This window comes from Saccopteryx leptura, chromosome 3 (genome assembly GCF_036850995.1).
Source record: "Saccopteryx leptura isolate mSacLep1 chromosome 3, mSacLep1_pri_phased_curated, whole genome shotgun sequence".
Lineage (NCBI taxonomy): Eukaryota > Metazoa > Chordata > Mammalia > Chiroptera > Emballonuridae > Saccopteryx > Saccopteryx leptura.
This window is the reverse complement of record NC_089505.1, coordinates 262890109-262906502: the sequence shown is the minus strand read 5'-3', so window position 1 is coordinate 262906502 and position 16394 is coordinate 262890109. Positions and strand designations below refer to the sequence as shown.

The 16394-nt window shown below is 44.3% G+C and overlaps 1 protein-coding gene across 5 annotated transcripts in view; it reads left to right on the top strand.

Annotated features, from left to right (window-relative positions):
* The window catches only part of EML6 (EMAP like 6), a 263423-nt gene that overhangs the window by 186792 nt on the left and 60237 nt on the right, over nucleotides 1-16394 (top strand). For 4 of the 5 annotated variants that reach the window (XM_066378261.1, XM_066378260.1, XM_066378258.1 and 1 more), the window contains exons 22-25: nucleotides 46-187; nucleotides 2925-3077; nucleotides 3240-3371; nucleotides 11356-11444. In XM_066378261.1, the coding sequence (XP_066234358.1) occupies nucleotides 46-187; nucleotides 2925-3077; nucleotides 3240-3371; nucleotides 11356-11444 (516 nt within the window). Of the gene's footprint in view, nucleotides 1-45; nucleotides 196-2924; nucleotides 3078-3239; nucleotides 3372-11355; nucleotides 11445-16394 lie in introns of those variants that run through there. The other variant, XM_066378263.1, reaches the window with a different exon arrangement.

Here is a 16394-nt window from a genome sequence, read left to right as displayed (position 1 = left end):
AAGAAGCGTGGACCGAGCTGATGTTGTCCCGTTTCCTCTCCGCAGGGGCACATGGAGGGGGAGGTGTGGGGGCTGGCAGCTCACCCTCTCCTGCCCGTCTGTGCAACAGTGAGCGACGATAAAACACTTCGCATCTGGGAACTATCCTCCCAGCACCGGATGCTGGCGGTACGGAAACTCAAAAAAGGTATATGACATCACATTACACACCTGGAAAGGTATTTACAAACAACAGAGTGGGTTGGATTCACTTATTCATTCAACTTATATTTACCGACAGCACCTGTTGTGTGCCCCAGAGTATGTAAGGTGATGGGAATTGACGTTGCTTGCTCCAGTCATCCCTCAGCACCTATCGAACTATTCCAGGAGGCGGGCCCTGTCCGTCGGGTCCAGCTCTGTGACTCACTTGCTTTTCCTTGCACTTCACAGGCATTTGCCACCTGGGGGCAATATGTCCTTCTTCTTCTCATCGGGAGCTGAAATGCATCAGTTTCTAGAGAATGCTGTTTAACTATATGTCTAACAGTCTCCAGAACTTTTCATGTCTGAAAAACAGAGATCAGCTACACAAAAAAATGATACTTAATATCAAGAAATGAGTATATATGTATTGAACACCTATAAGCACTAGAACTAAGAGAGATAGCAAGTACAAATTCAGCACACATTTATTGAGTAGTGTCTGTGTTTCAGGCAGGGGGATCCCAAGCTCCCATCTCTAGTGTCAGAGATGGACAAGAGTTGAACAGAATCCCAGCAACAGATGGTCCATTCAAACTGGGTAATTTGAGGAGAGTCTAAAAATAAGACTGTTTGTAAGGGGCGGGGGTAAGTATTGAGAAATGACCAGGGATAGTGCAGCAGCCTGCAGCTATTAGCAGTGGGGCACCGTTACCAGCCCTGGGCCTGAAGGGGCAGGAGGAGGGAGCGATGGCTGGAATCCTGACTGGGGGGGGGGGGGGGCGGCTTTGGGACATAGCAGCCTGACAGCAGCTGTGACCATCGGCCCAGACGTTCACCTGCAGTGACCCTGCAGGGAGGCAGCTAAGAGAATACTTCTTCCCTCCTCTCTCCATTGTCTCCTACCTGTGCTCCCTCCCGGCCAGACCCAGTCAGAAGCCAGAGGGCCAGCAGGCCCGTTGATGCCCTCCATGCAGGCCAGCTCCAGGTGCTGAGCAGGGTGGAGAGTGGCTGTGGAGAGACAGACTCAGGCATAAACGGGCAGTGGAGGTTTGGGGGAAGGCCGCCTGCTGGGGCCGGCTTCATCACAGGAGAGATGAGGCCGAGGCCAAAGGATTTGTGAAACTTCTTAAAGCAGGAGAGGATGACACTGTGGGGGCGGAAGTGGTCTCTGGCACTGAAGTATTGGTATTGAATAGTTTTATAAGCAAAGAGACGTGGGGAGTGTATTCTAGGATAAAATAAAGGTGTCAGGAGAGTAGTGACAATAATGCTTGCTTAGCCAGTGACTGTGCTAGCATTTTGCATTTGGTCTTCATGGGAACCCAATGAATAAGGCCATTATTGTTGCCACTTATAAATTAGGAAACTGAGGCACAGAGAATTTAAGTCATTTGCTGAAAGCCTCACAGCTCGTAAGTGACGGAACTGAATTGAAACCCGGTGTTGTGGCTCAGAGCAGACGTGTGGCCCCTGCGTGGTGCTGGTCTCTCCTACCGCATTGCCTCTCTTACACTGGACTCGTGGGCCTTGGTCAGTGGAGCCAGGACTCCAGCCCAGGTCTGACTCCAAAGCCCATGCTTTTAGCCACCGCAAGGTTGAGTCATTTGGGCACTAATTTATATTGGAAAATGATAGAAGAACTCCTCGTTGTGAATGACTTGAGTGTCACTAGTTAGAAATTAGTTCAGAAGAACTACTAAATTATGTTAGATAAGATGATTCAACCCAGTGTACAGCAGTTGTCCTGGTGTAATCATTATAGCTAGTTCTCCCTTTCACTCTCAGATGTGTCCTGGTTTGTACAGTGACTTAGATGGTTAAGCTGATCATAGTGATCTCCTTCAGGGCAGGCTGCTTTCTGTTCTTTCAGCGCCAGCACCAGGCCTGACTTCTCGTAGGTAAATAACTGTTTGATAAGTGAAGGAAGGGAGATGTAATTAGGTGAGCCAATGTAAAGTTACTGGTGTGAACATAGCTTTCAGCATACCACGAACAGTGGCCGAGGACTGTGTACGGAAGCCCGTTAGGGAATGCCTTAGCACAGGGCTGCTTGACTGTCCCACCCTGGGGCTGTGCTTACCAAAGTCTTCAGAATAAGCATGGGAGGCGTATTCTTAGGATTCTTATTAAACAGACCCCTGTAGAGTCCATAGTCCTTATTAGAAGTGTCTCCCCGTGACCCCACAAAGCCGTAGAAAAGGCTGCTGCTCCTGTGCAGCATTCACCCAGGGTTAGTTTTACAGACACCTGTTGAGGGAATGTTGCATTCTTATGACCAAAGAGGCAGGAACAAAGTCTCTCTCTCCCCTAGAATTATGCGTTATGACCCATGGATCAGAGAATTGAACAAGACTCTTTAAAGCAAGTTTTACCTCTAAGGCATGATTTTAAAACAGTTTCTAAAAATTTTAATACAGAACGTCTGTTCTTGAGTGTCACCTCTTGGGAGCAAAGATACTAGTCGTATTAGCCCTTTGAAAACCCCAGGTATGCAGCTAATGAATGGGTACCGGCAGAGAAATTGAAAACGTGTTTTAACGTTATGACTACTGTCCTTGGGTTGGGAGGGAAGAGGTGTTTGAAGTTGTGATGTATTAGTTCTTCCGACAAGTAGTGGTAAAGACAGGCTTTCACACGGCCATGCATACGCATATGCGTAAATTTCTCCAACTCTTCGCGTGGTTTGTTTGACAGTAGAGTCATGGATAAGGAGTGTCTTTCTGTGAACTCTTGTGCAGGTGGAAGGTGCTGTGCCTTCTCCCCGGATGGGAAAGCCTTAGCAGTCGGCCTGAGTGACGGGAGCTTCCTGGTGGTAAATGCCGACACTGTGGAAGACATGGTCTCCTTCCATCACAGAAAAGAAATGATCTCTGATATTAAATTTTCAAAAGGTAACAATGACAGCAAAACTTTTAAAAATGTATTAGGACAAAAAGTTACACTAGTTATTTTCATTATTTTTTTGGCCGTTTCCCCATTTTAAAATGCTAAGTTCCTGGAAGCCAAATCTTATGTAAAATGTTTTGATATTAACTGCACATTTTTCTTTATAGATACAGGAAAATACCTTGCTGTGGCATCCCACGATAACTTTGTGGATATTTATAACGTACTTACAAGCAAAAGGGTTGGCATCTGTAAAGGTGCTTCTAGTTACATTACACATATTGACTGGGACTCTCGAGGTAAAGTATGTTGTGGCTTTTAAAATATAATTTTTGTTTTTTAAAAAGTCGATGTTCACCCGTATATTGTTTCTAGAGAGTATGGCAGTTGAGTGTTAGAAAGAACCGGGGGAGCCCACAATACAAAGGACTAATTTTACAACCCAGAGGCAGCTGCTGTTAACATTTTGAGTATTCTTCATTGTTATTAATTCAAGCCATTGAGTTTTAAGACATTGAAGATATATGATGCCTTCTGTTGCCCTGTGTCCTTGCCTTGGCCTCCTCCTTCCTGCTTCCCCCTCTCCTCCCATGCTCTACCTCCCAGAGAACTGCCAAGAAGTTTCAAGCAAGTTTCACCCTCCAGCAAGGGTGGAATGTTATAGTCAGCTTACCTCAAGTTTCTCTGCTCTCCCAGACACCCGGCCTACCTCCTGCCTCCTCTGCGTCCTGCCGCAGACAGCCCGGGGTTATGTCTATGTATTGAACAAATCTAGCTTCTACCATGTGCAAAGTCTTAAGCCAGAAAATGTGGAGGATCTAAAAGTGTCAGACATGGATCGCCCTCTCCTCAGTTTATAATTTAGTGAGGGAGACGGATTGGTACCTGCGTAATACACGAGCACCAGCCAGTAAGGGAGTGAGGCGTGCTGAGTCACACAGGGGAAGCGGTGAGCACGGGGGGAATGGCAGGTCAGCAGGAAGCACGAAAGGGGCAGCACCAGTGCCCCAGTGTCGGGCACTGTCACGTCCTATCCTAGGAAGGTGGCTGATGTTAGTCTGGGACTGGCATTTAGGAAGGGGCAGGGGAATTTTCGTCCTCTGTGGTAGAAACGCACCAAGCCCAGTGGCTTGTCTGAGGAAGAGCTCCCAGGAGCATCCATGGCACCTCCGCAGAAGGAGTGACCTTTGAGATGGGTCTTGAAGGATGAGCAGAAATGTGCCTGATAGCAAAGTCTACAACGAGCTTTTCAGAAGGAACATTGTGTCCCAAGTCATGAGGTGGGAAGATCAGGGGTGATTAGATGTAGTGACTAATGCTGAGTGGTGGAAGGGCGTGAAGGGAGGTGAAGGTGGAGAGTCAGAGATAGATGGGAAGGGACTTGTACTTCACCCAAGGAAGTTAAACACTGTACTTCATCCTGTAGGCATCAGGGAACTCGATTAGAGGCTTGGATGGGGCATTTCCTACCACCTTTTGGAGGGCTAGTACACTTGGAGTTGGAAAGCAACTACAATAGACCAGGAGAAAGAGGTCGTAAGGTCCTCAACCAAAAGGAGGTTATTTCAGAGATGCCAGAATACTTTATTTCAAGTGTTTCTTGAAGTAGTAACCATAAACCGACAGGTATTTATAGCCATAAGCTGACTTGCTGTGTGTATAGCTGTAGCTGTACTTGCTGCGTGGAACTTGGACTTTACTTAAGCTTTACGGCCTGCACGCATTTTATACAGTGCAATAGACTGGAAGGAAGAACGCCAGTTACCATGAGAGGTGCAAGTCCCAACAAGGGCAAAGAAGATCAGATAAGTCCCTCTCACTTACATGTCAGGGCCACGCTGGACACAGTGCTGAAGGCGTAGGCTGACATTTATGACAGGGCAGGACACAGGCCGCCTGAGGACACCGGCCACCTGAGAGTCATCTAAGAACTGAGGAGGCAAGTGGAAGCAGCCACTTCTCAACACGCTTCTTTGATAGTCTCTGCTTTACTGTTGGGGGTGGGGAGCAGTGATTTCTTTCTATTTACTCTCTGGCTAATGTGCCCAGATATGCCTTCTTGTGAGAAAGATTTAGAACAGTCAGGGCCAGCCTTCTGCGTACATAGACTAGTCACTAGAGTACGGTGAGTTTTATTTAAAATTAAACATACACACATTCACTCCCTCCCTCCCTCTACCTCCTACTCCCTCCCCTTCCTTCTTCTTCCCTTCCTCCCTTTTTCCTCCTTCCCCTTCCCCTTCCCTTCCTCCCTTTTTCCTCCTTCCCTCTTCCCTCACCTTTCTTCCCTCCCTCCCTCCTTCTTTCTTCCCTTCTCTTTCCCCTCCCTTCTCCCTCTCCCCCTCTCCCTCTCCCCCTCTCCCCCTCCCCCCTCATCCCCTCCCCCCTCCCCCCTCTCCCCCTCCCCCCTCTTCCCCTCATCCCCTCTCCCCCCGTCCCTCTCTCCCTCTCTCCCCCTCTCCCCCTCTCCCCCTCTCCCCCTCTCCCCCTCTCCCCCTCTCCCCCTCTCCCTCTCCCCCTCTCCCTCTCTCTCTCCCCCTCTCCCTCTCCCCCTCTCCCTCTCCCCCCTGTCCCTCTCTCCCTCTCTCCCCCTCTTCCCCTCTCCCCCTCTCCCTCTCTCCCTCTCCCTCTCTCTCTTCCTCTCCCCCTGTTCCCCTCTCCCTCCCTCCCTTCCTGACAAAATATGTGAAATCCCACCACTACAGTGGGAGGATTAACACCAATTTATTATTTACACATTAGGGAGTGAAGAGCCAAGAGAAAGTGGAACATAGTAGGAATAAGTGTTGATTAAAAAGATTTCTTTAAAATTATTTTTAATTGTGATAAAATACATAAGACATAAAATTTATCACCTTAACCATTTTTTAAAATTTTAAAATTTTTATTTTTCAGTTACAGTTTATATTCAGCATTATTTTTAGTATCACGTGTCCAGCATAGTAGTTAGACAATGATTTCCCCTGAGGTTTTAAATACCTGGCATAGCTATTACAATATTATTGACTATATTCGTTATGCTGTACCTTATATCCCCATGAGTATTTTGTAACTACCAATGTATATCTTAATCCCTCATGTTTTTACCCAGCCCCCAAGCCCCCTCCCCGTTATCACTTTTAAGTGTACGGTTCAGGGACTTTGAATAAATTCGCATCATTGTGCAGCCATCACCACCATTCCTCTCTAGAACTCTTTTCATCCTGTAAAACGGAAACTTTATACACAATAAACAAGACTTCCTCCTTCTCCCTTCCCTAGCCTCTGGAAACCACAATTCTACTTTCAGTCTCTAAGAATTGGATTGCTCTGGGTACTTTATATAAGTGAAATCATACAGTATCTGTTTTTTTGGGACTGGCTGATTTCACTTTGCATAATACCCTCAGTGTTCATCCATGTGGCAACATGTGTCAGAATTTCCTTTCTTTTTAGGGCTGAATAATATTCCCTTGTGTGTATATACTACATTTTGTTTACCCATTTATTCATCATTAGGCTGTTTCTACCTTTTGGCTGTTATGAATAATGCTGCTATGAACATGGATATACAGTTTTTTTGAGTATATACCCAGAAGTGGAATTTCTAGATCAAATGATAAATCCAACTTTAAGTTTTTAAGGAACCAACATACTGTCTTCTACAGTGGCTGCACCATTTTGCATTACCACCAGCGGTGCATAAGGGTTCCAATTTCTCCGCATCCTTGCCAACACGTGGTTATTTTCTGGAGTTTTTGCTCTGTTTTATTTTGTTTTTGATAGCAGCCATTCTAATGGGTGTGAGGTGGTATCTCATTTTAGTTTGATTGACATTTAAGAGGAATGTGTGAGCCCTGTGTTGAATGCTAGGGATGTAAAAAGGAGTAAATTTCAGATGGAAAGAATAAGATCTTGGCCAAGATCAGTGAGTTGCCACCATGGAGGGGCCTGGAGAAAGGTCTGTGTAAAGGCCCTCAATGTGGCGCCATCACTTCTGCAAGGAAAAAGGCAAACCTCACTATTTTCAAAATTCTGCCCAGAGCCAGTGTCAGTGGTCTAGCTAGAGTTCAGGATAATGGACAAAAGCACTAGGGGTTAGGATACCGAGGTCTTCAACAGCCACCTCGCCTCTCTTCCTAGGTGGCCCTGTCAGACAGATGAGAGGATTATACCAAATAGAATACTTTTCTGTGTGTATGTGACAGAGAGAGGGACAGACAGGAAGGGAGAGATGAGAAGCATCAATTCTTCACTGCAGCACCTTAGTTGTTCATTGATTGCTTTCTCATATGTGCCTAGAGGGGGGGCGGGGGAGGGCACTATAGCAGAGTGACTGACCCCTTGCTCAAGTCAGCGACCTTGGGCTCATGCCAGCAACCTTGGGCTTCAAGCCAGTGAACTTTGGGCTCAAGCCAGTGACCATGGGCTCACGTCTATGATCCCGTGCTCAAGCCAGCAACCCCGTGCTCAAGCTGGTGAGCCTATGCTCAAACTGGATGAGCCCGCGCTCAAGCCGGTGACCTCAGGGTTTCGAACCTGGGTCCTCTGTGTCCCAGTCTGATGCACTATCCACTGTACAACCGCCTGGTCAGGCCCAAATAGAATATTTTTGATTTGGGGGGAGGAGTCATACCATCTGGAGAATAACAGCAAGTGTACTCGTGAGTCTTCCCTGGTTTACCTCCAGTTTCATTGCCATGAGAAGTGTCATATTGATACTCTTCTGTTCCTAATCTCCAAGTTCACAATGCCTTACCTCAAGAATGTTACAGGCTGCCTCAAGACCAGCCCAGCCTTTCACAGCAGTCACAGCAGAGCCTCGAGGGTCTACAAAGCGTGGAGAGCAGAATTTAGGAGCAGGGATAGGTTTCATTTCTTTGATCTTGTCGAAAATAGTGAACACATTTGCTGAAGCCAGCTGACCCCTTGGGGCGGGGAATGGCACAGCCTTCCACCTCAGCAGTCTTTCGTGTCCATGGCAACCACAGGTCCCAGGGAAACCAAGAAGCCCGATGTTGGAGGCTGCAGCAACAACAGCTCCCTGAGTGAAAGCCCCTGCACAGAATGCTTGAGAAAGAAGAATGTATATGGAGAGAGATAAATCATAGAAGGAATTTCCTGGCTGCTGTTAGTTCATTTCTAGAAATATCAGGACCATAAGATCTTTTAACAATTAACAGTTTGAGCCGTAATAAGATATCTTATTCCCATTTTCATTGCCAATGGCCTGATATGTTTGGTACATTTAGTGTCAATTTTAGAATCATCCTAACTTGTAAATTATATAGCAGCTGGGATGATGTGTGTGAATAATTTTGTGGACTGTAAAGCTCTATGTTCCTGCAAGCTGTGTGATTTACTGTAACTTCTCAGAAATGAGGACATCTGTCTCTTCCAGTTACCTTATTCAGTGTGAGTAGATATTTCTAGTGAATAAAAATGTGAGAATTCTGGAAGAATAGGGTTACTGCCATTCAGGGCTGAATTATATATACATGGACTATACAGGCATTTTGTTCTTTGTTTCTGCTACTGTCCTCAGATTGTTTCCTTAGTTATACATTACACAGCAACAGGCAGTGGGGCGGGGGGGGGGGGGGGTAAACATTTTCTCTATGCCCAAGAAAACCCCAGCATAACGGCAATAAAAAAAATTGGGGAGAAAATACACACCCATAATTCCACCTTCCTAACACAAGACTAGTTGATTTTTAACATTTCTTCACATCCTTGGTTGCAAGGAACAGAAACCCACTCAATCCAGCTTAAATTTAAAAATAACAATAATAAAGGATGGGTTTATGGAAAGACATAGGGATAGCTCATAGACTCCAGTAACAGGAAGCAGCATCTCCTGAGGTTTAGGCTTTAGGAACGAACTAGGAAATGCCCAGAAACCACGCAGGCAGTCCTCCCCCTCCCTGCCTTCCCGGAGGCAGCTCGTGGCAGGGGCCCCTGCTCTCCGGTGTCTGCTTTTCGCCCCTCTCTCTGCACAAGTAGGGTTTCCCTAATTCATTTGCACTCTTTGTTGCCCCAAAATGCCACCATATCCAAAATTCACAACTAATCTCAGCAAGACACCCACTGATTCGGCTTCCCAGATCCCAGTTCTCCTGGAGAGAGAATTTGACTGTCCATCCAAGTCTCTGCGTCATGTGGAGGGCAGTTTTCAGGGAAGGGACATGGGCTGGGTAGGTCCCCACAGGTGTCTATGGTTCTGTGAAGCAATTCTGGTACTGCTCTCTTGTGTTTAAGTTCACTAATGGTCTTGCAAACATGAAGTACCTCACTGGGCTATTTTTGAAGTTTTTAGTTTGCCTGACCAGGCAGTGGCACAGTGGATAGAGAGCGTTGACCTCAGATGCTGAGGACCCCGGTTTGAAACCCCGCGGTCCTCAGCTTGAGTGCGGTCTCACCAGCTTGAGTGCAGGGTCACTGGCTTAAGTGTGGGATCATAGACATGACCCCATGATCACTGGCTTGAGCCCAAGGTCTCTGGCTAGAGCAAGGGGTCACTGGCTCAGCTGGAGCCCTCCAGTCAAGGCACGTGTGAGAAAGCAATCGATGAACAACGAAAGTGCTGCAATAAGAAGTTGATGCTTCTCATCTCTCTGTCTCTTTCTCTCGCTAAAAGAGTTTTTCTAGTATGATCTTTGAAACTGGTGTAAACTGAGTTGTTAGAATTATCTTAAAATTATGATCCAAAAATCTTCTAAAATTAGCTGTATTCAAAGAATGTTTTTATTGAACCCTTTAAATCCTTTTCCATATCCTTTGTTTTTTGCAATTGCTCTTGAGAATACTAAAAAATATTGTCGATACATTTAGGCCATTGAAAAAATATCAGTTACTCATTTGCTAAATAGCCAAAGCTAATTTAATTCTCTTTTGTCTTTTCTCATTTGTGTGTGTATGTTCAGCCATGAGGTCAGGAAAAATGTGCCCATTTCAGTGAGAACACTTTCAAATTCCATATTCCCCACGGCCAAGGCAAGACCCCCTCACCACCATGTTCTAACTCAGCAAACTACAAACAAATAAGGTTTTCAGTGATGGAATAAGAGAACCTTGTTTTTAATTAGTCACCTAGAAATAGACCTGCAACTCTGAAGCTTAAGCCAAGCTAGATTTTAGACCTAAGTGCTGTACACTTAACCATTAAACCATGATATAAACCACAAAAAGTTCTTATTTTGGTATTATTTTTTCAAGAAGGAACCTTCAAGACCACTATATGTAAGAAGTTATGGCAAAAACAGAGAGGAGATATGTGTGTGTGTATATGTGTATGTGTGTGTGTGTGTGTATATGTGTGTGTGTGTGTGTGTGTGTGTGTGTATATATATATATATTATATGTATACACACTGAATGATAGGATGTCTGAGATTTTCTTCAAAATAATCTGGGATGAGGGAATGAGTGGGGGTTCGGGAGATAGGTTTGGCCGTATGCTAATAACTATTGAAGCTGGACACTGGGTATATAGGGGTTCTTAATACTATTCTTACTTCCATATGTGTTTGCAATTTTTTATAATTAAAGAAATGCTAAAAAAAATACTAGAAAGTAAATATATCTTTTGAGTCATTTAAATTTCAAGCCAGAAAGGATTATTGATGTGCTTGGAGGAGAATTAGGAAATTGTATTATTTTGAACATTAATCAGAATGAACCCATGATTATAATTACACATCACATTGAATGACTATTTTTGCGCAACATTTTGTTTTGGGAAAGTCTTGGATTTCTCTGCAATTTTTCAAGGGATGTGGGAGAAGGGAGGGGAATGAGCATCAATAGTTTGTTTTGTGTGCCCTTAGCTTCCTGTTTCTAAACTTTAAGGGGCAAATTTAGAATTTAGACCTGAGTAAATGTGAGTGTTTGCAGCAAGGTTCTGACTTGTGATGCCATAACTTGCCAAAGCAGTTTTCTTTGACTACATCTCTGTGCTAGGCAACAGGGAAAAAGAGTGAAAAATAGATTTTTGTCAGGTCTCGGAAAAATAGCTACTATCAATGCAACGGAGTAAAGCATAACAAACATGATTCTTCTATTGTTGAAGGATGTTTAAGATCATATTTTATGAGGAAACTTTTTGTTTAAAGCGTAGCATTGGGGTTTGTGCCATGCCATGTGATTGCATTTACAGGTACTCCTCATAATTCACTGTATGAAAAAAAAAGTTTCAATTTATGAAACTTTGACTAAAATGAATCACAATAGTTACAGCCATGCTTATCACTTTATAATAAAAAAATGCAGAGTTTAATTGTCTCTCTACTTCATTCTATCATAACAGGAAAATTATTGCAAGTTAATTCTGGTGCCAAAGAACAACTCTTTTTTGAAGCTCCCAGAGGCAAACGGCATATAATCAGACCTTCAGAGGTAACAGTCATACACAAAGCTTTAAAAGATATATTTCATGTCCTGGCCAGGTGGCTCAGTGGTAAAGTGTCAGTCCGACGTGTGGAAGTCTTCGGTTTAATTCCAGTCAGGGCATGCAGAAGAAGCGACCATCTACTTCTCCACCCCTCCACCCAATCCTGCAGCCACGGCTTATTCTAGCAAATTGGCCCTGGGGCAATGAGGATGGCTCCATGGCCTTGCCTCAGGCACTAAAGTAGCTTGGTTGCAAAGCAACAGAGCAACGGCCCCAAATAGGCAAAGCATCTCCTAGTGGGGGCTTGCTGGGTGAATGCAGGAATCAGTCTCTGCCTCCTTGTCTCTCACTTAACAATAAAAATAAGTAAATAAGAAAAAATATATTTTATGAAGATTTAATATGTGCGTTTTTTTAAACTATCAATTTTTAGCCATAATATATGGGTTATATTTTTAATACAATGTATCAGTTCTTTTTCACTAATGTGGGTTACATTTTGTATACCTTTAGGCTTGATCATTTCTTAAATCTGGTTGCTTAATCTAGTTTTCTGCTTTCTGAGAATTTGTGGGTTTACTATACCACTGATGTAACAATGCACAGTTCACGTTCTGCTTAATTTTCCTGTGCCTGACAACAGTGACTAAGCTAACAATTTAGATGCTACATATTCTTTTATTCCATCCAACATGTTGTTTCGTGCAAAGCTTCTTATAAATGTAAATTCTTAAAACGTACCTTCTCAATGTTCACTATTCGTAACAATAAGCAATATTTTCTGCAACTATAATAAGACATTCTCTTTCAAAGCAAAAACTATCCACGCCCTGACCATCCTAATTTATCAGACTTTCTTTTTTCCTTGTTTTCCTATGTCCTTAGCCACATACTACACATAGGTTTTTAATTGTTGAAATAAAAGTCTTGGTAAAAATTTTGAATCCATGAACTACTTCCATCCCGAAAGCGCAGCTGCACAGTGCCTCCATATAATGACCTTGAAGGCCCAGAGGTCACTGCCTGCTTGGGCTCTATGTACATCCTCTTAGTCCTGGGAGACAACATGACTCATTTATTTGCAATGTAACCTTTGATGAAAGAAAAGGAAATATTGCTTCCTTTGAGGAAAAGTGGGTAAAAGTAAACTGTTGAGGGATAAGCACCTGCCTCTTCAGTTTGCCAGTGATATAAAGTATTCGAGTATTGTAAAGTCCGTCCAGAAATATTTGGACACGTGCACATTCATAATGTTTTTATTGTTTCAGATATTTTTAATTTTGTCACTCATTCACTGCACATCTGTTGAATGTGCTGAGCACTTCATATACCTGTATTTTAATTTTCACAACAGCCTTGTGTGATAGTTGTCATAAAGAAAGTATATGTGCAGTACTTAGGAAATGCAAGTCGTTGTAGATGGTGGCATTATATTAATGGAAATTGTTTACTGATCAGTTGGTCTCACTCCCCAATTCCAATTTTATCTTTGATTAGTCCTCATTTTAACTTTTTTTTTAAAAAAAATTGTATTGGGGTGACATAGATTATCAGCATTATACAGGTTTCAGGTGCACAATTCTATAATACACCATCTGTACGTATATTGCATTGTGTGTTGACTGCCCAGAGTCCAGTTATCTTTCCATCATCGTAGATTTGACCCCTTAATCTTCTTTGTCCTCCCTTTCTATCCCTTACCCTCCAGTAACCACCGTACTGTGTTCTGTGTCTGTGAGTTTGTTTTGTTTTGTTCACTTGTTGCTTTTTGTTTTATATCCTGCCTATGAGTGAAAGCATATGGTTCTTGTCCTTTTCTTTCTGACTCATTTCACTTAGCATGACACTCTCCAGATGCATTTGTGTTGTCCCATATGGAGAAATGTTTGTAGTATGGAGTAGGGATATTTTTAATTTTGTCACTCATTCACTGCACATCTGTTGAATGTGCTGGGCACTTCATATATCTGTATTTTAATTTTCACAACAGCCTTGTGTGATAGTTGTCAACTTCATTTTGCATATGGAGAAATAAAGATTCCAAGACAATAAGAGGACCAGGAGCTGTGATACCAATTTAGAGGGCTCAGTGTGTGACTCTGCCTGGATTTCTTCTGTGGGGTTTTTGTTTTTTTTTCAGAGACAGAGCGAGACTCCGAGAAAGGGATAGATAGAGACAGATAGACAGGAACAGAGAGAGATGAGAAGCATCAATCATCAGTTTTTTGTTGTGGCACTTTAGCTGTTCATTGATTGCTTTCTCATATGTGCCTTGACCGTGGGGCTACAGTAGACCGAGTTACCCCTTGCTCAAGCCAGCTGAGCTCGTGCTCAAGCTGGCAACCCCAGGTCTCGAACTTGGGTCCTCTGCATCCCAGTCCGATGCTCTATCCACTATGCCACCGCTGGTCAGGCTCTTCTGTGTATTTAAGCATCATTTTTATATCACTTCACCTGTCTTTTCCCATCTTGTTCTAGTGTTCCAAAATAAGTATACTAAAAAAAGTACAGTTTAACCAAATGATGGGGGAACAATTTGAGCAATTATTATGTAAAAGGGTATGCATAAAAGGCGAAATTGTGTTCTAAGACTCCCCGAAATGGCAGGCTCTGGCTCTGAAGAGTTCACTGTCACTCTTGATGCATATTTGTTATTCCAGAGGCTGATCTCGGGTGCCGCTGGCCGGGGCCCGCCAGCCTGGCCTCCTGGAACTGCTGTTCCTAAGAGCACCCAAGAGGCTCCTCAGGGTTTTTTTTATTTTTTTATTTTTTATTTATTCATTTTTTTTTTTAGAGAGGAGAGAGAGAGAGAGAGAGAGAGAAGGGGGAGGAGCTGGAAGCATCAACTCCCATATGTGCCTTGACCAGGCAAGCCCAGGGTTTTGAACCGGCGACCTCAGCATTTCCAGGTCGACGCTTTATCCACTGCGCCACCACAGGTCAGGCGAGGCTCCTCAGATTTTGCATCACCAGTATTATCAGGCCCTTCAACTGAGCAGGAAGGATTTTGAAAATTTCCTTTTTAAAAAAGTTTTGTTTTTAAACAGCCACAGTGAAACTAATACAAAGCTTACCCAGAAAATTGTTTAATATGACAAATAATAACATGTCCATTTAAATCCATCGGTGCGGCATGGTGCAGTTAGAGCAGCTCCACACCAGGAGGCCAAGTCTGTGGCCCTCGACTCCCCCTCAGCTTCCTCAGTGTGTGGGGTGACTTGCTGACCACCTCCCTGTGGGCTGCCAGTGTTGCCTCCCCTGGAAAATGATGGCAGAGAAAAAAGTGCTGTGTTGGCCTGAGGCAAGGTGCTAAGGAAGAGACCCCCCAGGACTCTCCCTCCCCCTAAGCTCAGGGTTTTAACACGTGTATTGACTCCTTGTGGATTTTCGGGGTTAGAGCAGTGGTTTTCCACTGCCGCCGGTCCATGGACCAGTGCTGGTCTGCCAGAAACTTCTTGCTGGTCCGTGAAAGAATTAACCACCCTGATGTCATATGAAGATTATTGGCTGAAAACCACTGGGTTAGAGGGTTTAGTCTTAACGTTCTATTTCTATTTTAGATGTAGCTTCCAACAAATTAAGCATTTGCTTCCCCTGATTGTACAGTGTCCAGATCTGACCAGGGGCATTCTGTTGGGGTGACTGCATGGTGAGCGGTACCAGCTAACCCCTCTCCTGCCCAGATAATGAGGCCAGGGAAGGTGCTGCTAAGGGCGCTGGGCCTCCAGGTGAACAGGGAGGGCCTCTGAAATAGAATATGAAAGCTAGAAGGGAGGCAGTGGCCAGGGGAGGTTCCCTTCTCTCCCAGTGAGGGTCCGTTTGGGACATCATAAGGGTTGAGGAAATTCCCCACCCTCAGAAAACTGAGGTAATGGCAGGGGAACTACCTCAAGTCGCCCCAGTCTGCGGCTGTGCCTGAGGCACCCCGAGTCACTGGGCCGTGCAGGTTTTAGGTCCCAGTTCTGGACGTGTCCAGAAGAAACACAGAAGCTAAATCAGGATAAATTTGAGTGATTAAAATATGAGTAGCACCTCCCCTCATGACTGAAATACTGGCCATGTCTTTATTGTATGGTTTCTCTTCTAGACAGTGACAGCTGCAGAAAGCCAGAGAGCTGGACGCAGGCGCGTTGACAACGTGCAGAGGGAGAGGCTGGCTTCTCATGTCAGCCACAACTCACCAGTGATTTTTATACCCTTGTAAAGTAAACAGTCACTTAAAGTGCTTATCTAAAGAAACTATAATAAAAATAAGTAAATACAGAGTTTGACTCGCTACTTCATTCTATTATAATAGATCTTGAATGAGAGTAAATTAGGTGAAATCCCCTTGGAAAGTCTAACACACAGTGTTATTATTTATTATTGTTTTATTTTAAAAGGAAAGAAAAGCCTCAGTTTTCTCAGGATTTAAATATACAAATTGCAACTATTCTGTCCAAGAATTTCAGACAAAACAGTCTTAAGGATGAAATGTATAGTCATATCAGTAGGAACAGCTCTTCAGATTTTTTTTTTTTTTTTTTCATTTTTCTGAAGCTGGAAACAGGGAGAGACAGTCAGACAGACTCCCGCATGCGCCCGACCGGGATCCACCCGGCACGCCCACCATGGGGCGGCGCTCTGCCCACCAGGGGGCGATGCTCTGCCCATCCTGGGCGTCGCCATATTGCGACCAGAGCCACTCTAGCGCCTGGGGCAGAGGCCGAGGAGCCATCCCCAGCGCCCGGGCCATCTTTGCTCCAATGGAGCCTTGGCTGCGGGAGGGGAAGAGAGAGACAGAGAGGAAAGCGCGGCGGAGGGGTGGAGAAGCAAATGGGCACTTCTCCTGTGTGCCCTGGCCGGGAATCGAAGCTCTTCAGATTTTTAAGATACTCTTTTGAGAGCATAAAGAACATGAAGCTAGCTGCTTAAAAAAATAAAGCTATGTCTTGTAATTTTTAAAGATAGTTTGC